Here is a 27331-nt window from a genome sequence, read left to right as displayed (position 1 = left end):
CATTAATAGTCATTTTGTAGGTTTTATAGTTTTTATAGCTTTTTATAGCTGCTAGGCGTAAAGAGTTCACTGTTCAAAGCGGGATGTTTATTGCGGGGGAGGAGCCGCAAATTTCAATATTGCCCCCGTGTGGTAAAATGTTTAATTGCACACTGCATTAGTTTAATCAATGAAAAATGTACAATATAATTCTTTACTGCAGCCAGGGGCAATGCAAAAGATGATCCTCCTGTAGACCTGGTTGTTTGCTTTTCCATAGCCATTTCAGCGAGCCTCAGAGCCTGACTCATTACCTGCTATGGCTGCTAGAGCCAGAGTAGGAGTAGGTTACCATGCCAGTGACGTAGCTGATTGTTGAAATCCAACATGGCGTCGCCCTGTAACACTTTCACCGTACAATTTAATCACTTTTAGCAAGTTCAGCCATTTTTAGGTATTGTACCAATGAGAACGCAGACAATACATCTGTTATATCAACTAAACTTCAAATTTCAGTTCAGTTCATCTTTAATGATCTCTGACCGGCGCTCACCAGCTCTATTCTATCTGCAAAGGCCTCAGAACATTTTTGGCTTTTCTTTTTTTTAAGTGTGCCCAAGTGGAACTTTTGCGGTTCGACATTAGATAGCCTATATACCAACAGAATAGGCGAACGCTTAACTACCTAGGTAACTTATACAATGGGCTGTTGAATGACGTCGGATGTCAAAACTCTATGCGTACCGGTGCTGTTTGTTTGTGGTCTGGCAAATATATTAATATTTATGCTTGTGTACATATATTTTTTTTTGTATAATTAGTTAATGAATGAATGAATGGGGTTACACAACGAACTCAACTCAAGTATCATCCCTTAATTAGTTTATTCAATATTTTTTTTAATGGTCCAAAAGTGTAGACTGGGTAGGCCTGCCCCCAGCCCTTTCTGCCGGCAATTTGAATTCGCCCAGCAGAAGAATCTGGAGGACAGGAATACATTTTTTTCTGCTTCAAATTTTTGCGGAAGCCATCACCACCCACCCCCCGGCTCGCTATTGGCTGGTTTAACACACAGGGAAGCGACGGCAAGCAGCGAATTGCGTATAGACAGTTGAACTAGGCCCATTAATCCTGCCTCTTGTGCTGAAGAAAATGACAGCAACTTCCCCACACCAACGTGCAATCTACGATTGAGCTTGGTCTGGCAATAGCCAGGCTAACGACGAGCATCACTGAGCCATGGACCACCTTAATTAGCTGCATGGTTCACAACATGGGGTGGATCATCTTATTCCAAAACATCTAAGAAATTAAAGCGCCAAACAAGGAACCTCTTCCGTGTTACATGAACAAACTCTACTGTCAGATACCAAGTGTCTTTTTCCAACATCATCACACGTCGAGCTTCATATGTATCGTAAAATTAAGACGTGCTGTATATCCTACTTCAAAACACATGACAATGGAATCAGACCACCAGTGGATTACATATATGGAGCCTACCTTAACAAATAATAACGACACCACGCTGACCGCCTCTTTTGTTCGTCCATTGAAACTCTATTATCCTGCAGAAACATTTGCGATCGTAGTATAAACGATGGTCACTCGTGTTAGAGATTGTTATCATCGACAGTCAAAATGTAGACAGAAGGCATGTCATGGATTGTCTAGCATGGCATCTGAACATGTGCGTCAGGCACACAGCTGAGGCTGAGCACGGAGAGAGCATCCCTGTCATATCATCACCACGGACTGTGGAATAAAGAGCTTACCTTACGGTCACACAGTTACATGATGTGGACGCCGTCTCGTGCATTTAAATACATTGAGATTAATCCACGACGCGGCATCGCCACCGCCGACAGGTTCCGCCTAATGGAGTTCGGCGCGATGACAGCAGGAGGCGTTAGAGCCCTTCTGATCAGTCTGATGGCAGCTTGTCCAATGATATCAAGCCCCTACGGCGCCATCACCTCTAGGCCAATGGTTGTAATGAAGCCACATGAGATGATCTGGTTAGCGTTGCAAACCAGCTAATCAGCCGGAAATTCTGACTATTATGAACTCATCCCTAGAGAAGTGTAACATTTCTATTTAGCGTTTGATAGGAAGGCTAAACCTTTTACATTTCAGTTAGTGGACGTTTTTGATCCTTAAAACGTAGATAATCTCTCTAGTCAAATTAATTTAAAAGGCCTAAATTCCTTTGAAACCGTGGAAGCAGGCTACCTTGCTGAACAACTTAGTAGAAAGATAACCTACATTAACAAAGTACTCTAATCGGGTATATTAAAAGTGTCAAACTAAGGAAAAGTGTGACATTAATTGTGTGAAAATATTATTAACTAGTTATAGAGCTTTGAGTATAGTTAAGAAATTAGATTAAACAATACCACAGAGTAACCATTAACACTTTATAATATTTTTTTAATTAATAAGCCATTCACAAGTAGTCAATAAATGATGAAATAACATGACAAAGGTCTCAATATTATATTATATGATTAGATCATATTTTACGTTGTACAAACGGATTAGGTAACTAGAACAAATGTCTCTGAATCAATGCCCAGCTGTGCCTTCATCTCTTACGATTCTACAATTCCTAGAACTTGTATTTATATCATTTAACTTCATTTGCGGCAATATCCAGAGCAATGACAAATGGTAACACAACCTCTTGGAGATTCTGCAAACATTGGATGTAGTAGGAACCGGTAACCTGCAGCAAGTGATAATTTCAAGTGACCTCCTTAACGACCCTTTCGTGTCAACAGACTGGGAGCAAATTGTGCCGTTTGAGTAAACAGAGGAGTTTTATAATCTTGTTATCAAAATTGAAAGACGTTGACACAATGCATCATTTTTCTCTTGGGCCTTTCTCAGCTTTTGGTTTGTCAGGTAGGTAGGCTATTCTGACAATGATTAGGCTTCTCGCTCTCTCTTCTATTTTCTTATGAATAGAACCATTACTTATTGTGTGTGTGTGTGTGTGTGTGTGTGTGTGTGTGTGTGTGTGTGTGTGTGTGTGTGTGTGTGTGTGTGTGTGTGTGTGTGTGTGTGTGTGTGTGTGTGTGTGTGTGTGTGAGAGAGAGTGGAACCAGTGGAGAACCAAATGCATGTTGGCATGTGAAGCACTGGTGTAAAAAACGGATGAAACACTAAGTGGCACAGGCCGTATAGAATGCTTGCTGACGCAAGGGGTTGTATTTAAGCCCTTTCGTGAAAAGCTAGGGTGGTTCACTTTTTTAAATATCCAGTACAATATCCTGCAAAGGTAATATACAAGCTATACGCTCCAAATGTTTAGTTGCACTTTGTCGCAAAAACATTATTAGAGTATAATTATTATTGTTACTGTAATAGGGTTAGGGTAGGGTATTGCAATTGCAATGGATTGCCTCTTTTTATTAACCCAGAGCCTTTTCCTTGGTTGTGCAAGGGATGGGTACATCGCAGCCATGAACTGTATAGCTTTGCAGACTGGCTTTGGACCAGGCACGGTCTCTTGAACCAGAAGATCATCAAAAGACAGCCAGGATCGTCAGCGCAGAGGAACATCCTGTTGGTTTCTGGACTGCACTGTGGCACACCATCTGCAGGAAGATTACCGTGCTATGCTGAACTGGTCAGCCCCAGTTGGGTTGTCTCACCATCCAGTCGCTTTGGAAGATTCCAATAGGTTGGAATCTTCCAACCTATTGGCTCCAAAATGTTAAGATGTGTTATGATATGCAGTAACACCATGTCTTAACATTAACAATAGGTGTCCCTATAGGTAACCTATTGAGTGATCGACAACAGATCTCATTAATGGACAAAGCTGATGACTGAACAACTTTTAACATTAATGACAGAGGCTAGCTATACATCATCATGTGTGATCATTGGGTTGAAGGAATAATACATTGATCTCCACTTCATGATCGGCTGGTGCTTGGATTTGAGTCTTTATTCAGGTGGATCGTTGATTTCAACCCAGGTTCACAGCAGAAATCTTAGTCGGTTCACAATAACAGCAACAAAAATTCTGAGATGCCTAGACTTCTTTGGCCTATTCTTTTTTATAGGCCTGTGTACGTCCACGTAACGTAACTGTCTGCAAAAACAAACAAAATGGCAGGCATATTCTAAGTAAAAGATGCAATAGTTTGATATAGATTCTGTATTAGAATGGGTTTAAAAACATTTGTTTGACAACGTTTGTTGTCAATACACATTGAGGGTCTATTTCCTAAGGCAACAATAAAACAATTTACGGCTGAGCTATCACATGTAAGTTTGTTATGGCAAATTGTGCGCTATGCATTGTTATAAAAGCCGGCTAATTCCTTCATCTTTGAATTAGTGAATGACTGAAGTGCTCTATTAAAGTAATAAAACGTAATCTGAGTTTGTGTAAATTAACCATTACTTAGAACTCGTACCGTAAGCAACGTCGAGTTTGAGTGAGCAGACCAATCACTTGCTGCTGCCTCGATGCAAAGTAATTTTTGGAAGGCGCACGTCGGGCCCTTGCGCTGGACACAAGGACGCAATATGAAGGTAAACCCCACTGCGTTGCCTTGATGTGGAACCATAACTAAGCCTTTAACTTTTCCATGTCATCATCATACTGTCCACTAGAGGGCATTCTTGCCCACATTAAAGTAAACCCTAAACCTTCCCTACTAAGTCCCCTGCCTTTAATTTGTGACTGATCTTGGAGGGGACATATTATACCACCAGGTGTGAGTGTGATTAGCCTTACAAGCCACATGACATCACTAGTGGGCGTGTCCACCTAGATCTGTGCTGGGTAGATCAGTCTACCAGCCTACCTTGAGCCCCGCTCGCCCGCTACCCGCTGCCCACTGCAGGAGGCGGTGGTGCCCAAGCGCTGACCGCTAACCGCTGCCCGCTGTGGTCCCTCGGCAGCGAGGCTCCGGCGGGGACAATCGCCGTCAACAATAGAGTACTAAAGTTTGGCGTCACATTTCCATAGCAACCGATATTCGGCTCTACGCAAACCAAATTAACAAGGGGAAATCCTATGCCACACAAACGTTTTATAGAAAATGAACGATTTCTTTGCGAATTGATTTGCGAGTTTGCTTTCCCGATAATGTAAGTAATATTGAGAATAGATTATCTTCTTATAAAAAAAATTAACTAAAGTAACGTCGTCAAACTTTTCCTTTTAATACCCCAGGGGAATACATGAAAGCCTCGACATGTTTCGATTGGTAGTGATTTTCACCTCTTGAAATTGATTTATTTTCATTCTGAAAGAAACAACACATGGCAGCAATGGAAAATGCCATCTCTCGTTCGACTGTTTAGAACTGAAAATCCGTTGCCAGGACAACGTGACGTTTTCACTTTAGTACTCTATCGCGGGCAACAATCCCTTTCTCCTCCATGTCGTCGTTCAGTATACTTCGGATTGATGTGGACGTGGAAGAACAAGAGACGTCGAAGAACCCGACGCAATCGTTTGAGATTCATATTATTGTCTGGAGGCGCACACAGCTTTTGGCCGTGATAATATTTATTATATGATATAGATATCTACGTATAATATGATATTATTTAGATATATAGCTCCAGGACTCCCGCCGGAGCACCCGGAGTGTTCTAGAATATTTACAGAACACAGCCAAAGTGCGCCTCGCCATTGCGACACATCCACTGTAAACAGAGCGCATGGTACCGTAGCCGCAAGCTACTCAGGGCAACACCCCCACCCTCCTCCTTGACCCCCTCTCTCCTCCTCATTTGCATTAAAGCTACAGACACCGAAACGGCGCGTTTGGGGAAAGCTCAATGTGCGACTGGCTCGTAGTGGCTTTAATTCTGCACCACGGCTGAATTTCGGGAAAGTCTACAAATGCTGTGTTAGGGACCCACTTATATCTATATTAAAGCATGCATAAAGTAGCATGCCATGGGACCTTTAAAATCTGTTAACTCAGTTTGATTTTCGTACTTGAACTCAAATTTTTTTTTTTTTTATTATCAATCTGTTAATGTTACTCAAAAGATTACCACAATTTGCAGATTTGTTTGCTATCGTAAAGGCATAAAAAAGGTAGTTAATTAGCGCAGAGTAGGGATAGCCATGATCTAACTAGTAACTTAACCTGGTAGTTGATTTTAAGGTAAAGTTATGATAATGGCAATTTGTAATTAGGTGAGTGCTGCATGCAGTGCTGCCGGACTGCCGCCGAAGCTGCTTCCGAAGATTGGGCGGCAGTCCGGCAGCTCCGGCGGGGGGAGCTCAGCGGCAGTCGGGCAGCTCAGCTCCGGGAGTACAATCCCTTTCTCCTCCATGTCTCCTCCTCCGGACTGCCGCCGAAGCTTCGGCGACAGACCGGCGGCTCCGGCGGGGGGAACTCGGCGGCAGAACAGCAGCGCTCGTCCGCTGGTCGACTAAATCTTAGCCATGCTCTGATTGGAGGGAGGTGGGGAAGTGGGAGGTAATATTCAAATGTACCCCCTTCCTACATAGAAGGGGGCGCAGAAACGGACTCGCTCGTTTGGTAGCTGTAGGCGCGGTACTTTCAGAAATGCATGTCTCACTCAAAAAATCATGTAGGCCTACTGTGTGTGGGAGCACCAGAGACCCAAAACAACACCAAATCCCAGGAAAAGTGCTGTTTTCATAATATTTCCTCTTTTCGTTTTCTGAAACTAATACTAGCCTAATCAGTATTACTAACTAATACTCAAAACACAAAACTGAAAAGAGTTAACCATTTGGTAAAAATTCCACAAATTTCTTTCAAAATGAAACACGGCACTTAAAGCCATATACTGTCTTCTCAAAACTGATTCTTACCACCAAAACGATAAACATATGAATGAATATCTCTTAGAGAGCATCATTTAAACACTGGGGTGATAAATTCAAAACACTTCCATCAAAATACTGTTTACATATGATTTGGCTTTATGAGGCAATGATACAAATTAAATGTATAAAATTGTTTAGAAATAGCGTCCTTTTTAAAAGATTAATAGGTTGCAATTGTATGGTACATACAGTATAAAGACTGTTGCCATATTGTAATGCAATACTGTGAATATATAATATAAATATTGCATTGACATAATCTTATATACAATGCATATTTGTCAATCCAATGAGCTCAAATGTGCCAAACTCATAATCCCTGCTTCCAAGAGTCATACTGTAAACCTACAGTTGATACTGGATCATTGTTGGAGTTCTGAGAATACTCAAAACTCACAGTACAGTAATTGCTAAAAAGTTAAATGATAAACACTACATTAAGAAAATGTTTAAACTGTCTTTTGGAGATGTAATGAAGTACAAAAAGTAAAATATTTATTTGTTACTATAATAAAGTACAATGTTCAGCTGAACTGGCTACCTGCCAAGACCAGACCAACCCTAATGTCTGCGTCAGTGGCGGATTTAGCAAATTGGGGCCAAAGGCGAAGATATGTATGGGGCCCACCTCATCCGATCTTTAAAAGAGAACGGGAATAAAAACCTTCATACACTTCTTTACTTCAAAAATTAAGTTGGAAACGCAGAGAACACACAAAGTGTAACACTACACAAACTAATAGTCACACAAACAGTCATATACATATAGTTAGCAAATATTGTCAAGATGAATAATTGACTTTGAGTGCCCTATTTTAACGGTCTGGAACACAAGTGAGAAGCGCCAAGCGCAAGTAGCTTTGTTGGCGGTTCGATGTTGCTATTTTACCGGCAGATGAATGACTCTTGCGCCCGGCGCAAATCTAAAAAGGGTTGGTCTGAAGTAGCCTGATTACGCATAACTTGCAATAAACCAATGAGAGTGCCATCTCCCATCCCCTTTAAGAGCCATGAGCTCATTTGAATCTGACAAGTTGATATTCTGACAGCGCATTTGCAGTCTCCGATGAGACAGATGCATGACCACATGAATTTCAAACTTCAAATGGTTCAGTTTATGGCCAAATAATATGGCCTAATTCACACATGGAATAGCGTTTTCTTCAACAACTTCAGAAACACTGAGTCCTCAAATAAATTTTGTCAAAGAAAACTCAACACACATGATATGCGGTAACTGTGATTCTATTTAATGATGTACGGCATACATTAACAAACATCGTTTCTTACCACTATTGTATGACTTATCGTTATCGACTTGTGTACCTAATATGCATGTGTCCCCCCGTTAATATAATTGCCATGGACTGTATTATGCGTTACGTGTTTAGGTGTACTTGTACATGATGTATGTGTCAAGAAAATAGGTGTTTGCTGTACGGTGTTTGCTGGTGCATTGAATTAAAAGTACAAGTTATTACCGCTGTATCAGCTGTTCTTTCCCAAATAATTTACCAAGAATGTGTGGCTAGGTAGATGAGAGAAGCAAATTATATGCGCGAGGTGCACAAGCAACATTATTCATGCGCCCTTAAAATAACATCTGAACAACACGCTACTGATTTTAAACCAGTTATTTCCTGGTTTGTGGCGCAATTGTTTTCTGAAAAATCAAAATAGCACCAGGGAACGTTATCGCCAGAACACGCCTCCTCCTTTCGCCGAACCGCCCCTTGGGGCATAAGATCATTCCCTAATTTGCATGCGAGTAGCGGTGGAGGGAAAAGAATGCTCTGCGCCAGTTGCAAACTAGCAACGACACATGCGTCAGTGTAGAAAGTAAATTGCGCCGGATGCAAGATAGGGCCCTGTATGTGTGAGCGAGGTTGCAATTGGCATTGCAGTTGAGATTGACATTTCAATCATTCTACAAAAAAAACCCATGTACGAGAGAAAGAGAGACAGAGAGTATGAGAGAGAAAAGATAGATTGTTCTCCACATCACACACTTCTGACACAGAGTCCTACTTATTTACGTCTTCTCAAAGGTCTTCACCTAGCGCCACTTCAAAGCTAGCTGCTGCTGCTGTAGCGGCATGTTCAACGCTTTATTCCTGTCTGTATCCCAAACAGTAGCGGTAAAAAAGTGTGTAATCTTTGGCAGCGTGGCCAAATACTTACTGGTGTCTTTTCGCTTTTTTCTTTTATTTGAGCCACTTGGGTAACTTCATTTATTAACCCTTTTCCTAACCCCTTAATTTTATTTTCACGTTTAGACTCGTCTTGCTTCGTCTCTGTTTGTGTTAAAAAAAACGGCCAGCTACCTATGCCTCCTACCTCTGTTAAGACCGCAACTGCTCACCACACTGCCAGCCCGAACTGACCTCACTATATCAGCCATCTCTCCCCAGTAAGACCACACGTCCAAGCAAAGATCACTTCAGCAGTTTAGGTAACTCAAGGATGGGCCTTTATTGATCAGACATTAGCATAAGGTATCACATAGGTGTGTATGTGTGCACAGACATTTGTGCAAGAGTAATATCACGCACACACAAAGTTAGCTTTTTAATCACACGACACTCCTGCTTTCACACAACAAACCTGAACATACAATCTAGATATCCCTATAATCTATAACAACGGACAAATGTATACAGTACATGGTCACTTACCTGGACATTTGGAAATGCTTTGAGGAAATGTGTTTGATTAGATAAATCCCCACAATCATTGATTCTTGCTTGGCTAGCCGCCCCTAGATCCAATGGCTGTCCAACTGTCTCTGTACGAGCACTGGATTTGACAGATTTAAAGTGGCTGTCTGAAGGCCAAGCGGGACTATGAGCCTCGTCTAATCATCACTTCCCAGGGTTTTTCCACCATCATCATCCCTCTTCTTTACTTATTTGGTTGTATTTTTGTGTGTCTGTCACTCCTTGTTCATGTCAGTTTGGCTGTGATCAATGCACAGCTACAGCTGGTTGAAGGGGACCAAATCCATTTAACAGTTGATTTGGTTCCATTTTACCAGCTTTAGCAAAGCATTTTTGGCTGGGATGTTGGACTAGGAAGCAAGGAACGGTGAGAGGGAGAGGTTGTCCAAAAGATCTCTGCCTGAATTCCTGAAAGATACAGAAGGAAAAGGAAGCAAAGATTCAGGAAAACTGGGATCACAAACACAGGTTGTGTGCATACTCATATATATGGAGAGAAATGAATGGCAAACTCACACAGGTGCAGAGAAAAACACACACACACACACACACACACACACACACACACACACACACACACACACACGCAGACACACACACACACACACACACACACACACACACACACACACACACACACACACACACACACACACACACACACACACACACACACCACAAACACTGGTTGTCATTGATTATTGGGCATCATATTGAGAAGTTGCCCTTGTATTGGGCAACCTTGTACCTTTTTGCATAGAAACAAAATATATAATGCATCCTTTATTCTACCAGGTTAATCTCATTGCGATTAATATCTCTTTTACAAAAGAGACCTGGCCAAGATGGACAGCAGTCAGTTGCAACATAAAACACAAGACAAAATACAAGTTCAATTCTAAGTGCAATTGTAAAAATAAAGAGAGAAAGAGAAATGGATATCAAGGAGTGCAAATATATGTATTAACAAAGAAAGAAAGAATGGATGGAAACAAGAGCAACAGAAGGAGAGCGAGAGAGCAAACAATCCTCAAGCATTGGTAAATTGTGTGCATTGAATGACTTCAGACAAAGTAAGGCATACACTTAATTAATGAACTTGCCAACACTGCTTATGAAGCTAGCTTGAAAGGACAGCAGGGACAATTAACTCTGTTTGACCTTGAATATTTCAATTCTCTCTCTCTCTCTCTCTCTCTCTCTCTCTCTCTCTCTCTCTCTCTCTCTCTCTCTCTCTCTCTCTCTCTCTCTCTCTCTATCTCTCTCTCTCTCTCTCTCTCTCTCTCTCTCTCTCTCTCTGAAAAGGGTTAGGGTTACTCATTCTCTCTCTATCTATATCTATATATTTTTTTAAGCTAGTACCATTTCTGTGTATGATCTTTATAATGATAGATGCTACATATGAAAAGTTCCAAAAACTGTGGGCCCTATTTTAACGGTCTGATACGCAAGTGAGAAGCACAAATCGGAAGTAGCTTTGTGGGCGGGTTTCTGCCGCGGTTGCTATTATACCAGCGGATAAAGGACTCTTGCGCCCGACGCAAATCTAAAAAGAGTTGCCCTGAAGAAGCCTAATTACCCGTAGGTGTGGTTTGGGCGTAACGTGCAATAAACCAATGAGAGTCTCATCCCCTTTAAGATCCATGAGTGCATTTGAACCTGACAAGTTGATATTTTGACAGCGCCTTTGCAGTCTCCGATGAGACAGATGCATGACCACATGAATTTCAAACTTCAAATGGCTCAGTTTATGGCCAAATAATATGGCCTGATTCACACATGGAATAGCTGAGTCGTCATGTAAATTGCGGCAAAGAAAACTTAACACAAACATGTTATGCAACTGTGGGTCTATTTAATGGTATGCGGCAATACATTAACACACATCGTTTCTTACCAGTATTGTATACATTATCGTTATTGACTTGTTTTCCTAATATGCATGTGTCCCCCCGTTAATGTACATTGGACTATATTATGCGTTACGTGTTTAGTTTGCGTGTGTTTAAACAGATGGATGCACACATGCACGCCTGCATACATTCATTCTTTTTTAACACTCACTCGCGGTAAAACGATGTTTCCTCACAATCAAATACTCATCAATCCTAAAAGTTATGGGCTTGTACAAGATGTCGGTGTCAAGAAAATATGCGTTTGCAGATGCATTGATTTAAATACAGTTTAATACCAGCTGTTCTTTCACAAATAATTTAACCAACCTTATAATTGACCCTAAAAGGCGATTTTGTTTTGTAAGGCTGGAATAAAGCCTACTTTGCTCGAGTTATTATTGTTATTATTATTATTTCAACGCATGGCATAGCCTAATACAGTGTTCACTCATGCAGCCCCTATGGATTTTTTTTCTCAACAATCCACATCATCGTCATAATATTTCAATTAGGCAAATCGTTGGCATGTTTTTGCTATGTATAGCCTACTGGTGTCTGGTGTGTAATCTTATGTTGCAGTTCCGACCTGCCATGGTACGTCAAAATAGCAACACCAACTGCGATATCTACTAGTGCACTTAGACCAGGTATTTTTCGGTCAGTTGCATAACTGCTTCATCGTTCTGTAAGATAGCACCATGTATAATTTGCGCCGGAACACGCCTCTCAGGGCGCAAGTTTAGTGGCGCGAGTTTGCTGCGGGTGAAAATCGGCTTTGCGCCGGGTGCAAACTAGCAATGATACATCCTTCATTGTAGAAAGTAAATTGCGCTGGGAGCAAGATAGGGCCCTGTGGCTTTGTACTATTGTCAGAGAACTTAACCCTTTCATACAACAACATACATACAAACAAACACACACCGTGGCCTTACACTATAAAAATATATATCCGTCTCTCAACATTGACATCTGCCAAGAGACAGCTTCACAAATCTGAACACCTCGCTGCCCGTGTGGGGACATCGAAGAGTAGCCCACACTAAAAGGCACCTCAATGTCACGAAAAAAACTACTTTCGGAGCAGGGTTGTACTTTGAGAAACTGGTTGACAGACAGATACGATTTTAATACAGCTTAGGGTCTTAGTTTAGAACGTGAAAAATGGCATAGATTAAAACAAAAACATTTTGGGGTTTACTAACCTTTAAGTCACAGCCTTGGCCTGGGAAGGAACAATATGAATATCTTGTGAATGAATACGGCTATTTATGATTGGTTGTGATGGTGAATAAATATTATAAAACATATACATATATAGGCCTACGCCTATATTGGACAACATCTTGGTCACATCAACAAGGCTCTTTTATGCTCTCAGGTTGAAGTCTTTGGTGAGTTGAGTTTGAACAGCTGAGAAGTGAGTGAGACCAATTGGTAATTGGGTGTGGCGTTTTGAAGACCTGTGTTTTCCAGGTGAACTAAGTGTGCTAAATAATGAGACTTGTGCTCATAGTTTTGCAAAATTTGATTTAGAATTTCTATATGTGTGAAAACAATGGAATTGTGCTTAGAGTTTAGCATTCTTTGGTCTTGTAGTTGATACATGAGCTTCAAGTTTTCAGAATAATGTGAATAGTTAAATTTTTTGTGTGTATACAATCGAGAAAAACTGTAATTGAAGCACTCTAAGAGATGTTCATTTTATAGCTGTGTTTATTGTTTTGGTGGAAAGAATCAGTTTTGTGAAGAGAGCACGTGGTTTTGGTGCAGTGTTTCATTGTGAAAGATATTTATGTTTCGATAAATTTCGACAAAATGGTGAACTTTTCTCAGTAGTATCCATTCACAAGATAGTGATATTGTTCCTTCCAAGGCCAAGGCTTTGACTTAATATATATATAAATATATATATATGCCTATATTGGACAAAATCATCGTCACCTTGCTTACGAATTCAATATCTTTTGATCCAAAATCAAATTGATTGTCTCTCTTACAATGCACGGCTCGATTAATTCACACTTAAATTAGTACATTTATTTTTAATTCCAGTTGATTAAAAAAACTAACAGACATAAAAAGATACTAGACTGTCAAGGAGTGAGATTATTCACTCTCTTTTTATCTCTTAGTTTTTTTTTTATATTTAATTAAAGAATCATTGACGTCAACATGTTGATGTAGGAAAAGGGCACGATGGAGAAGAAGTGAAGGAAACAAAAACACACATGCACACACACACACACACACACACACACACACACACACACACACACACACACACACACACACACACACACACACACACACACACACATACAGAACACACAGTGGAGGAGAAGAGAAAAATGGTCTGGCCTGAGGTCCAGACCTGTCAGTTAACTGCTGTCCTTCAGCGTCTGCAACACGCAGCACTGCAGAATGTGTAGACCTACTGTGCGTGGGGTTGTGTCTGGATGCTTACGTGTATCTGTACTGTATGCGGGTCTGCGTGTGGATGTGTGCATCAGAAGTCTCCAGATTGAGCGCTTTCTGCTCGCACAAACAATGGTGAATGATTGCTCTTATGTGGTAATGATAGAGAGGATAAGGGAATGTGAGTGTGTGTGTGTGTGTGTGTGTGTGTGTGTGTGTGTGCGAACTCAGAGGAGAAAGTGCGGCACTTGAAATGCTTTTCATCACAGGTTTTCTCCAGCTTAAGGAGACATTCCCTCCGTCAGTCCTACTGTCACACCGCGTGCTCTCTGGCCTCACCGTGCACAGCCCGGCCTCGGGCCTGCTCCTCTAGACGCTCCGCTCAGATCTTCAAACACAACCCTGACAGCCCTTGTTGCTTTAGCATTAACCTCCTCAGACGCCTGCTAACCGTGGCCTGCAGGGGGAGCCGTCTCCCGCTGAGCTGCTGCAGGGATCCCCTGGCCGTCAGATGGCTTTAAGTGCGGTTGTGTGTCTGTGGATATGGATGTGTGTGTATATGTATGGGCATGTGTTTCAGAGAACCTGTGTGTGTGCATGCCAGTGTTTATAAAAGTGTCTGTTTTAGTGCGTGTCTGTGTGTGTGTTTCAGAGAATGCATGTATTGTGTTTGAATATGTATGTGTGTGGATGAATGTGTTTGTGTATGCATGTGTATGTGTGAATGTATACGTATGCATGTGTGTGTGCGTGTGTGTGCTCGGTGCCCTCTATCATGTGAATATTTATCTATTCTGGGACTCTGCCGTCCTCTGCATTCCTGACCTTATATTGGAGACAAGAGGAATGAGTGTTGGGGACAGCTGGACCCTGGCACCCAGCATTGTAGAGAGAGAGAGAGAGAGAGAGAGAGAGAGAGAGAGAGAGAGAGAGAGAGAGAGAGAGAGAGAGAGAGAGAGAGAGAGGGAGGGAGGGAGGGAGGGAGGGAGGGAGGGAGGGAGGGAGAGAGAGAGAGAGAGAGAGAGGAAAGTGAGTCGGGGGTTGAAACAGAGACAGGAAGGCAGATAAAGAGATGGTAGCGGTAAAGACAGCCCATGGGGTCACGGAGAGAAGGTCAGCATGGGTTTTGCAGTGTCCCCAAGGGAGGGACGTTCGAAGCACTAGCCAGCCAATGAAGGAGCAGCCAGGACAGCGCTATGTATAGCCCCTAGAGGAGAGGGAGACACACCCCGACACTGGTGTTCCCCCCCGGACCCAACTCACCCCCCCTGACCCCAATCAACCTGGCATACGGCGGTATATGTCCCCCTCCAAATGAACGCTGTGTACATTTATTGACAGCTGGACTTGACAGGCGCGTTGGACACCGTCTGTCTTCTCTCTATAAGCGTTTGCTAATTATTCTAAAGAGGACTCTGTGCATCGTCCCGCCTGCTCCAATTAACCAAGAAAGCCGGCTCCTTGACGAACGGGGAATATACCCCGGAATATACATCTGTCGAGGAGCGAACAAACCTGCTTGGCAGTGCAAAATGCCTTCTATCTCTCTCCCTTCTCCTCCACTCCGTTCTCTCTCTCTGTCCCTCTGTCTCCTGCTGCTGACGGCTGGCTCTTGCTTGGTGGGTGGTTGTGGTGTCAGGGTTTACACTGGAGGTGTATTGGTCAGGGGGAGGCGACCAGAGACCCTTTACACTGGAGGTGTGTTGGTCAGGGGGAGGCGACCAGAGACCCTTTACACTGGAGGTGCGGCGACCAGAGACCCTTTACACTGGAGGTGCGGCGACCAGAGACCCGGGCCCCCAACAGGCCGGCGTGCTGCCAGAACCCATCATCGACTCAACCACACGGATCAGGATAAACATCAGTCTGCGTACACCACACACTGTACTACGCTCTGCAGATTTTTCAACTCTCCAATATTCATCCTTATAAAAAGATGCAGACATTATAGCTTGAGAATATTAAAAGGCCATAAAGTCAATTGAGAACGATTTTCAAAAAAAATACATACGCTCTAAGCCAGGGGTGCTAACACTTTTTCGGCTTGCGAACTACTCTCAAAACTAGCAGGTAAAAATGATCTACCTACTTTAGCAAGATGCGAAACCATTTTTATTATATATACTGATTACATACTCTGACTTGCACTGAATGGAGTCAGCCAGGATTGCATAGTCCGGACAGTAGCTGCTGGTAGCTCGTCCCAAGCAGGCTTCCAAATGACCATCAGTCATGGTGGAACGGTACTTAGACTTGATAATCTTCATGTGGGAAAAGAGTGACTGGCATAAGTTAGTTAGTAAAGGCAAATAATGTAGTCAGGGAGGTAGCCCTTTTCCTGATGTTTGAATACTACTTTGTGAGTAAGTTCCAAAATTGTCCATGAGCCCTGGACTTAAGCTCAATATCAGCTTGTACTATCAAAATCTCAATCTTCACTGCTGACGAGTTCGGAAAACAGTGCTGCAATTATTGATGCGAGGAAATCAACCTCAACATCTTCCCCAAATGGATAGCACATAAATGTAGATATTGGCTCAAATAAGGCAAAGTCTTGAAACCGTGTGTCAAAGTTCGACAGACAATTATTGTCAATCAAGTGGTTAATGCCATTGGGATGATACAATTATTGAATAAAATAAAATAAAATAATATCAATGTCTCAAAGGAACATAATGAACACAGTTAACTAAGATTTCTGTTTCCTACTATGTTCGAGTCATCTCCTTCGACAGTTATACAACAAGCTTACCGGTATTCTGGTTGTAAACGTAATCTTCTATGGCTGACAATATTTATTCAGTCTAATAAGACCCTTCCAGCAGGTAGCGGAGGTGCGATGCTGTGGGGATGGTGAATTGCTCATCGCAGTATTCCTGTATTGCTTTTTATTACAACTTGGTTAGGAAGGATGAGTTTGATATCAACTACGGAAGCATTGCAAATGGTGCGTCATAGGTTTAGGCAGTGAGGTTTAGGTGGAGGCCTAGCACCATTCTCGATACAATTCTCCCGGCCGCCCTCGCCCTAATACTGGCCCCTAGTGGTGGGGGTGAAGGGTGTGAGGAAAGACTTGCTGCAGTGTGATGCAGCAGCAACCGCCTCAACTCCCCCAGAACACACGGCAGTTCCTCCTACCTGCGTCTGGACGTGAGCAGCACCAGGACTGGGGGGTTAGTGGTGAAAGCAAGAGGGCGTGCAAGGGGGGGGGGAGGGAGCTGGGTAGGTGAACTGACTCAGCAAATTCCTTCGCCTGATTGGTTGATCAGAGAAGAAAACGGGACCATAAGAAGACACCCCCCCTCCCCACCCCGCCTCCATGAGCCACATCCTCTCCTCCTCCTTCTACACATAGAAATATGTGTATAAGTTACCAATCTATCTACATGCTATATGCACATGCAGTATACACACAAACCAAAGGTTGTTTTTGGTTGTCATTATCTGTATCCTCAATGTAGGGTAAACTATTTTCATTGTATACATTGTATGTCTCCTCATGCACATGTCCTGCGTGATCCAGACTAGATATAATATATCTTCAGGGTATCGCACCACAATTTCATCTGGCATTGAACATCCACCAGCCTAGCCAGGACAACACAATTTGACCCCACCGGATCACAGACCATAAAAGCACCTAGATAGCATCCAGGGAATGGGTCTCCCACTAGTGACCTACTGCAGCATTGATCTCTTTCGGCTTGGGATTTTGCTCCATTAAAATGATTCAAACCCCAAAGCAGATTCTATTTTTTTTTACCTTAGAATCTATCAGCAACCACCAAAATCAAAGTTATTGGGTGATAACAACCCCAACCCTCCCTCATCTTTGGGAATCCAACACATTGTAAATAGTGCTATTAAGCCTTATCAACTCAGACAAATTTGAGTGTATGTTGCTCATAAATGGACACAATAAAATAGCAAAACTTTTTTTTTTCTCAAGCTAAAGCAGAATTGAGGATTCACAATCAAAAATTTAAGGGGACAAATGTCTTCACTTCTGCACCTCGGCCCCCACCCAGGTCCTTAACCGGTAGTGTATACTAATGACCCCCTAACTCCTGCATCTCTCTTATATCAGGGCCTTGTGCCTTTCATCTTTCTCTCTCCCATGTTCTTTCTGTTATTCTATCTTTCCTTCATTTTACATACATGGTCCATATACATACAATATACTTCACCTTTTGCTGAGGGCTTATCCTCATCCATATCTCTCTCTCTCTCTCTCTCTCTCTCTCTCTCTCTCTCTCTCTCTCTCTCTCTCTCTCTCTCTCTCTCTCTCTCTCTCTCTCTCTCTCTCTCTCTAACTCCAGCCCTTCCACACCCGTCTCCTGACGAACCGACTGCCACCACCGCGGTGGGTATTAGCAGTGCATTCAGTACGGGCCTCACACAAATTCACTCTGCTGCCACACAGAAATCCAATGCAGTTGCAGTCAGTAAGGAGCTGATCAGGAATAAAGGAACCGCCTGTGGTAAAGGGACTGGGTGGTGCCTTTTGTCATCCCTCTCCTTTCTGCAGCGCTATAGGGTGTTCCACTGTTCCACCATGGTGTGACTGAGAGCATTCATTATATCAGTTGGGTCTTTATTGCAGACAATAAGGGAAGAATGGAGAATTGACTACAGCCTCTGAGGGACCTTGTGGGAAGATAAATGGCAAGGTGTGATTAAAGTGAGTCCAGAGATGAGCCCCTATCTACCATTGGGCTGGTGGAGCAGAGTTAGTATGAGGGGGCTTTTTCTAACGGTCAATGCAGAGATAGCTTCTCAACACGTTTGGACAAGATTATGTGTCAACTTGCCATATACTGGATTTAACCAGCAGCGTGTGCCCTAGGACTTAATGCCGCATTGCCCCCCGAATCCCAACCCACCTCCCCAAGTCGTCTCCTCTCTCCACTGTCACTCCTCCCCTCTACGCTCTTCAAGCGCCTCACATTTAGTTGTCCACACAAATCCAAGCAACCCAGTGGACTAGTCATATCTGCCACACAAGACACGAGACAGACGACAGCCTCACTCTCTGCTTCCTCTTCTTTTCTCACTCCCATGCGTTTTTCAGTAAAAAGAAAAGCCAGGACAAAGTCAAGAGATCATAACAGCGGCTGAATCAAGCATTGTGAGACTACAATAGTATTATTTGAGGTTTGGTGATTCGTAGCTGTCTGTAGCTGATTTGTAGCAATTACAGACAAAGGTGTTTCACTACAAATTACTGAGATTTATTTGATTGAATTAACATTAAAGAACAGCATTTCAAGTTTTTTTTTCATAGATTAATAATTTGTCATCTAAATTTGTACGTATTTACAATTCTGCTATAATTCTATCGAGGGTTAGAGAGAGAGTCGGTGTAGAGAGTTGTAACTACAACAATAGCCTTCAGCCACTGGCATCCCAGAGCTCTCTAGACCTATAGTTTCTACTCTGCTGATACAGCAACAATCCTTTAGATGCCTTAAGCCCCACTGTTACAGATGGTTATCTGCCTAGCATACACTGTAATCGTCTCTGCGAAACAAAATGGAAGCAATTATCTCTAGCACACAACGATCAGTGGAAAAGATCAGAACTCATTACTCTTTATGGAGGTTTGGGCTGAGACTCTGTCTACCATGCTTACTTTCTCTCCATTTCCCTTTAATTCAGTGCATAATTCACCTTTATGACACCTGTACCGCAACCATCAGCATCATCCTCATCCCCACCACTGGTCTTGCTACTACACACACACACACACACACACACACACACACACACACTCACACATACACACACACACACACACACACACACACACACACACACACACACACACACACACACACACACACACACACACACACACACACACACACACACGTAATTGTCTTCCTCAGCCTCTCTCCTCCTCTAGTAATGCTTCTTGCAGTGAATGTGATGACAGAGGAATGCTCACAAGGACCATGCTGACCCCTACAGTGGGTAGAGAGGCAGGGGAGGGCCTTCTCAAGGGGGGGCTGTTGGACCTGGTTCTGCAGAGGTTCTGCAGCTCGACAGAAGGACTCACTGAGCCGGGTGAGTAACGGCTGATAGACAGACCTCAGCTCCACTCGGTCTGGCCGCTCCTGCCTGACTGGACGACCAGGTCCTCACCTTATCTGCTGACAAACTGACTTGCTGAACTGCTGGCCGGTCGAATGCCAATAAACCTCACCGGTTCGGCCGGCAGGCTATATGATTGATTTTCCTTTGTCATTCCTGCTTGCGCCTCTGTTTCATGGCTTACCACTATGTCTGCCTGCCTTTACAGATGATTGGTCGGCTAGCTGCTTCACAAGAAAGACGTTAGGGTTATGGGCGTATTTGTTCCTGTTTATGTTCCTATTCTCAGCATGTAAAGTAAAGCAATGTGATCAGACAGTTAACAGATGATGCTTTTTAAATGGTATGACCTTATAAACAGAGAGTATGCGTGTAATTACAATAATAATATGACTTTAAACCCATTATAAAGGATGTCACTGTACAGAACACCTCAATGTGAGGAATGGGTGGCTGTCAATGTGCCAGCATTTATGCATTTGTGTGTGTGTATGAACCTGTGTGGTTGTTGCTCTATTTGTGATTATTTTGTGTGCATTGAATGCATGCACATGGACCGTGTATTTGTGTGTGTGCGTGTGTGCATGTATGTATGTTGAAAGGTGTGTGCCTCATTGAGCTGAAGTGTCTATAGGACCCAGAGAGTGTGTGTATGTGTGTATGAGGGCTGTTTGGCCAACATCACCACACAGCACCCTTGTTCCTTTAATTACTTCCCACAGTCTCCCAGCCTAGCTGCCTCACAGTGATCTGAGCGCTGGTCTGAAGGAGCACAGCCTCTCTGCCTGCTCCTATCAACAGTATTACTCAAGGGCTTTTGTTTGACTACCTTTCACAACGGTGTCCTCCATGTGGATCTTATTTTTGTTGTTTGTTTTTAGGATCTTTAGCAAATCCGTTGTGTTTCTCCAGGTTGGATAAAGGGTACATGTAGGTACCCATGGCAACCAAAGAGTCGTTCTGACAGCAGTGCAGCAGAAGTATATGATACAAAGATGAACGATAAGGATCAATTATGAATTACTAGCATTGCTCCGAGAGGAAGAACTTAGAGTCATATGAACGTGAAATATTTATCAAAATGCAAGTTCTAGGAAAGGTTAAAACACAGACACAAACACAAACACACAGGCACACAGCCACACACACAAATACAGTAAGGCAGTCCCAAATACCTGTGTGCTGTATCTTAAACAGCCTCCTAGAGTCTATTGGAGTCTGATTCAAGCAGGAGTCTGTTTAATTGATTGAAACAAATGACCACCGCATTGATTCCAGTACTAGTGCAAGGGCTGATCGGCTTATGTTTGTGTATGTGTGTGTGTGTGTGTGTGTGTGTGTGTGTGTGTGTGTGTGTGTGTGTGTGTGTGTGTGTGTGTGTGTGTGTGTGTGTGTGTGTGTGTGTGTGTGTGTGTGTTTGTGTGGCAATGTGTGCATAATTGATTCTTCTGCTCTTTTTAAACACATTTTGTGTATACTGTATGCGTGTGTGTGTGTGTGTGTGTGTGTGTGTGTGTGTGTGTGTGTGGGGGGGGGGGGGGGTTGTCTGTGTGTGTGTGTGTGTGTGTGTGTGTGTGTATGCGTGTGTGTGTGTGTGTGTGTGTTTGCGTGTGCCTGTCTTTTAATTGATTTCCATGTTCTGTAATAACGATTGAATAATCATTCCTAAAATAAGATCCCTATATTACCTTACTAATTTACTAATGGACTTTTAAGCATCATAATTCGGAGTCGTTTATTGTGTTTCTGGAGTAATTTATCATGTTATCTCTTTAATATTTATTTCCTGCTCTGGCTTCCATCAATTCTCTTTCTTGTGATCCACTTTTTTTTACTCTATTTTTCATTTTTACAAGAGGCTATTTCCAATTATACATTTGTCATTATATTCATGAAATTATAACCTGAATCAGGAACAGTGGTTAAGCTCATTGATATAATACTACATCATCTGTCGACCCATATATTGTGATAATATCAAAGAAATACATATGTAAACTAATTAAATAATAATCTCCTGACACAGCTTTTGAACAATCCAACACAAATCAATACCTGCTTGTTTGAGGTAATGATGAGCATGCAGAAAGTGTGTGTGTGTGTGTGTGTGTGTGTGTGTGTGTGTGTGTGTGTGTGTGTGTGTGTGTGTGTGTGTGTGTGTGTGTGTGTGTGTGTGTGTGTGCGTATATAGGTTCTAATCCATATGTATGTGTGTTGGAGCTGTTCAAAGTAAATAAGTTTGGACTTTAATAATATATTTGTGCCCTTTGGAGACGTGTGCGTGTATGTGTGTGTGTGTGTGTGTGTGTGTGTGTTTGTGTGTGTGTGTGTGCTTGTGTTTGAGTGTGTGTCTGTTTGTTTGTGTGTGTGTGTGCGTGTGTTTGAGTGTGTGTGTGTGTGTGTGTGTGAGTGTGTGTGTGTGTGTCTATGTGTGTGTGTGTGTGTGTGTGTGTGTGTGTGTGTGTGTGCGTGTGTTTGAGTGTGTGTGTGTGCGTGTGTTTTTTGTGTGTGTGTGTGTGCGTTTGAGTTTGGGTGTAAGTGTGTTTATGTGTATGTGCTTGCCCGGGGGTGCCTTGGATGTGCAATCCCTCTGAGAGCTTTTCTAAGGAGATAAATACTCGGGGGACGGGGGTGAGGGGGGGTGGTCAGATTTACCATCACAGGCTGTCTGTGTCCTTGCTTCAGAAACAAGGCAACACTATACATGATCGACTCCACCGCATCCGCCTCAACTTCCACTGCTCTCCGACAGCACTCTTCTATTCTATAGATGGCACTCTTCCAATTAACATGATTGAAAGGAAAAAAAAAATACACGTTATATAAATTACACCTTTGTATCTGGAGCAATAGTCTGTGTTGTCACAGGTTTTGTCAGCAAACTAAAGCACACTGCCACACACTCACACACACACACACACACACGCACACGCACACACAAACACACACACCATACACACACATAAATTCCTCTAGACGCTTTCAATATCTAAAGTGGTCTATGCGTGCTCGCTGTGTCCCCACAGTCCTGTAATCAAGCCCTTTCATACGTGAACAACACACTCCTGATGGATGCTAATGCCATCCATGTGTCTGAACCTTTCTTTCAGAAATGGATCAGAGGTGGTGAGCCGCCCTTTACCAGCAGGGGCGCCCTCCAGGGGTGGGACCCCTCCCCTCATCCCACTGAAGGGAGCCACTGGTCATCAGGTCCTCAACCAGGGAAGCACCCTGGGGTGGGGGGATATGTTTGTTGTGGGAGAGCTACGTGGGCGTCATGCAGCGGTGGGACAAAGCGTTGCTGCAGGGTGTAGTCGTTTAACCCCCCCCCCCCCTCTTTCCTCCGCGGCTGCCCAAGCGTTTGGCTGTCTCAGCACGGTGCCGGAGTCAGCATTGTTGCATATTTAATGTCCTGATGAGAGCATCCACCTGCTGACACAAGCAGTGTGACAGAACAACCCCCACCCCCCCATGCTCACTACCTGACCCCCCCCCCCCCCCCCCACACACACACACACACACATTCCTGCATTCATACGTTCATACTGCCCCCCCTCACCAGCACTTCTCTTTCCCCATTATCAATCCACTGTCTCTCTCTCTCTCTCTCTCTCTCTCTCTCTCTCTCTCTCTCTCTCCCCCCCCCCCCCCTCTCTCTCTCTCTCTCTCTCTCTCTCTCTCTCTCTCTCTCTCTCTCTCTCTCTCTCTCTCTCTCTCTCTCTCTCTCTCTCTCTCTCTCTCTCTCTCTCAGCTCGTCTAATCTCACAAGCTTATTGGCTACAATTTGCTCCCCACTACACTACAAGTTTCCCACTACAATATATATATATATGCTCTGTTCCCTATCTGTTTCTACCTTCCATCTTCTCTCTTTCACAGTCTCTCCTATCTCTCTCTCTCTCTCTCTCTCTCTCTCTCTCTCTCTCTCTCTCTCTCTCTCTCTCTCTCTCTCTCTCTCTCTCTCTCTCTCTCTCTCTCACCACTGTTGCCCTACATTTTGTAACCTTTTATCCCCAAATTCTCCAACAGTACAATGACCTTTTCTATCTGCTTCTTACAATTCACCGGTACAAACACACAACACACGCAAGAACGCAAACACAGAACAATGCGTCTGTGTTCCATATGGCTTCTCTCATGTCTCCGTCTATCGGTTGGTCCAGTGGCTTTGAGATGCTGTCTGGATGACTAGCCCTGTCACTATCCAACACACCCATTTGGACACGCTCTCGACACACACACACACACACACACACACACAAACACACACACACACACACACACACACACACACACACACACACACACACACACACACACACACATAGAAACACGAAAACACACACACACAAACACACACACACACACACACACACACATACACACAAACACACACACACACACGCACACACACACCCACACACACACACACACACTGATCACGGTCATCATATGCAAGGTGGCCCAAATAACAACCAAAGAGGGACAGGTAAATCTATCTAGGCCATATACAGTGCTCATATTTAAACTAGGCCATACATACACCGAGAAAGTGACGCAGTTGCTAATAACCACACTAACTGTAATAATTCAAATTGATAACATGGGTTTGAAGCCCATGTCATCCAATGAATACAAATCTGGTCTACAATAGTTTTGTAAGCATTTCGAAAATAGTTCTGGAAGTTCAGCAGGGCTGGGCCCACACACACAACAGCCAGTACTGAATCAACCCTCCGGTCTTCTGCTGCTCGTGGACCAGCCTTTAGTCCAAAATCCTACATTGTTCAATTTAATTAAATATTAGAGTCCCAATAACATTGTAGAATGATTTAGAAAGGCACACAGAAGGCTTTGCTGTAATAGGCCACGATTAAGGTTATTGTGTGTCTCTCTAAGCAAAGGTACAGAGAAAGACAAGATACATTTGAAATTTCAGTTTATTTCCGATTTGCTTATTTATTTCGATTTTTTTAATGGAAATTGTTATAGCCTCAGGGGTAAGCAAAAGGATTTGGCTACACTACGAAATGACACACAGGTTAGAGATGACTGGCTTCATCCTAAACTCACTAGACATGACCCGGCCGATAAGAGGTGGGCAGACACTCTGACTACATACAGGCGTCAGAGGAGGTGATCTGGAGGATCAAACCCTCCAGTCTCAGCTACTTCCTCTTTCTTACCGTCTTCTTGAAATATCCATTTCCATTAGCAAGCATTTAATCACTGAACAGTTACTGGAAACTACTGTCGTTGTCTGTTGTGGGTGTGTGTGTGTGTGTGTGTGTGTGTGTGTGTGTGTGTGTGTGTGTGTGTGTGTGTGTGTGTGTGTGTGTGTGTGTGTGCGCACGCACACATACAAAAATGCCCAGTGTATCTGGTTCTCTGTGTGTGTGTAACATACTCTATAAATCATAGAAGTTTCACACCATTAAAAACGTTAGAAATTGCCAATAATTCAAAGTCAGATTGAGGCCATTAGTTATTCTTGAATTAATTGTCATTAAAGTATAAAACATATGCCAGTGATTCTGGAAAAAATGACACAAACATCAGACGATACTTTCTTTTTGACTGCCGGTAATTACAGTTAAAACATAGTTTTCCTTCATGTCGTGTTTTCTGTAGAACATACCTGAAAGAAATGACAAACCTTTGAGATAATTACCACAATATGATACAAATCCATTGGTCAAAGAATTAGATGATTCTATTTGTGGTTAAGGCTCTCTGTGTGTGTGTGTGTGTGTGTGTGTGTGTGTGTGTGTGTGTGTGTGTGTGTGTGTGTGTGTGTGTGTGTGTGTGTGTGTGTGTGTGTGCGATTGTTTTTTTTTGTGTGCGTGTGATTGTGTGTGTGTGTGTGTGTGTGTGTGTGTGTGTGTGTGTGTGTGTGTGTGTGTGTGTGTGTGTGTGTGTTTGTCCTTTATCCTGCTGCGCTGAATCATGTTCCTGACCTGGGATACATACTTCTTTACATTCCATAGTTGCTCTTGTTCATATGGGCATATAAAGAAGTATGTTCCCCAAGCAGGCCACTGTCCTCGGGCGTGTCCGGCCTAGGTCCCGCCTAACCTCCAGCCCCACCCAGTCAAAAGGTCAGGATCCTCCGGCCCACGCCCCCACCGGCCCCACATTGGCAAACCCACTCCCATGCCCCCACCGTAAAGGCTGCTTAATGAGTAGCTTATACATTCTAAATACACATACACACACACACACGCACACGCACACACACACAGACACACACACACACACACAGACACAAAAAAACGGATGCAAAAAACTTTTGATGCATGCGGTAACTTAGAATGGCTCACAAATGATGATGATGAACAATTACAGGCACTCTGGGCCTCGAGTGTGAATCTGAATCGCCCCTAACGTATGCAGCGGAACTTCTTGCTCATGTTTGCAGATACGAGTTTCATATTTTACACCCTTCATTCATATTTTTCAGTGGCACGGTTGCATCAAGTATGGACCTATTGTGTCTACCGTAGATGAATATATACAGTATGTTACATGTTTTCTGACAGGAGAGGAAACTATATCAACTGCCATTGCCTTAAAAATAATCAACGACAGACAACCCCGAATCACCATGGATTCTAAAGCCTGTTATATCAGTGACCATGCTTGTCCTCTCAGCATTTGAAAGATGAACAAATACACATTTTTTCTTTAAAGCGTGGCATTTATCCAACAGTTGGACACATATCGAAAGAGAAACTCCCCTGCAGCCCTGGTAACTCAATAACACCAGCGTGACATAGCATGAAGTGTTGCCCACAACCACCGGCTTCACCTTGACACGCTCAGAGGCGCTCAGGTAGAGAGCCGCACAAAGACCCCTAGCGCTTTATCTCTCTTTCCCTACACTGTGAGAGACTGACCGGCGAAATGGATGGACAGAGGAGGAGAGGAGAGTAAGAGTAGAAAATGAAGAAAGCGGATAGAGAATTTTTACTTACATAGCCGTGAAGATTGTTGGGTGTTGGACAGAACAGCCCTACCCCCAGCGCCTCCCCCCTCTCCCTGCCTGTGCTGTAGCAGGCCCATGATGCGCAAAGAGCAGGAAAGCATGTGAACGGTAAAAATGTGAGCGTGCAGAAAGAGGAGGAGAGAAGGAAGGAAGAAGTGCTCTGCTCCTCTCTCCATCAGTGTCCCAGGTGCTGCCTCTGCAGTCTTTCTCTCTCTCTACTCTCTCTCTCTCTCTCTCTCTCTCCCTCTCTCTCTCTCTCCCTCTCTCCCTCTATCTCTCTCTCTCTCTCTCTCTCTCTCTCTCTCTCTCTCTCTCTCTCTCCCTCTCTCTCTCTCCATCTCTCCATCTCTGTCTCTTGCCTTCTTCTGCTATCTACTCTCTCTCCTCTATATATCTATCTCTCCTACTG

At 43.3% G+C, this 27331-nt stretch overlaps 1 protein-coding gene and 1 long non-coding RNA gene across 5 annotated transcripts in view; both read right to left on the bottom strand.

Annotated features, from left to right (window-relative positions):
* Positions 1 to 1890, bottom strand: part of slco4a1 (solute carrier organic anion transporter family, member 4A1) — a 37035-nt gene extending 35145 nt beyond the window's left edge. Inside the window, exons 1-2 of one of the 4 annotated variants that reach the window (XM_030362696.1) lie at positions 1755 to 1877; positions 1483 to 1547 (exon numbers count right to left, since the gene is read on the bottom strand). In XM_030362696.1, coding sequence (XP_030218556.1) covers positions 1483 to 1532 — 50 coding nt within the window. In that variant the 5' untranslated portion in view covers positions 1533 to 1547; positions 1755 to 1877. Of the gene's footprint in view, positions 1 to 1482; positions 1548 to 1754 lie in introns of those variants that run through there. The other 3 variants (XM_030362702.1, XM_030362705.1, XM_030362721.1) reach the window with 3 other exon arrangements.
* A 7374-nt stretch (positions 1891 to 9264) lies between these two features.
* The window catches only part of LOC115548670 (uncharacterized), a 23143-nt gene continuing 5076 nt past the window's right edge, over positions 9265 to 27331 (bottom strand). The window contains exon 2 of the long non-coding RNA XR_003977628.1: positions 9265 to 9942. This is a non-coding gene — a long non-coding RNA (uncharacterized LOC115548670). The remainder of the gene's footprint in view (positions 9943 to 27331) is intronic.

The sequence above is a fragment of the Gadus morhua genome, chromosome 1 (genome assembly GCF_902167405.1).
Source record: "Gadus morhua chromosome 1, gadMor3.0, whole genome shotgun sequence".
Classification (NCBI taxonomy): Eukaryota; Metazoa; Chordata; class Actinopteri; order Gadiformes; family Gadidae; genus Gadus; species Gadus morhua.
This window is presented reverse-complemented; position numbering and strand designations above follow the sequence as displayed.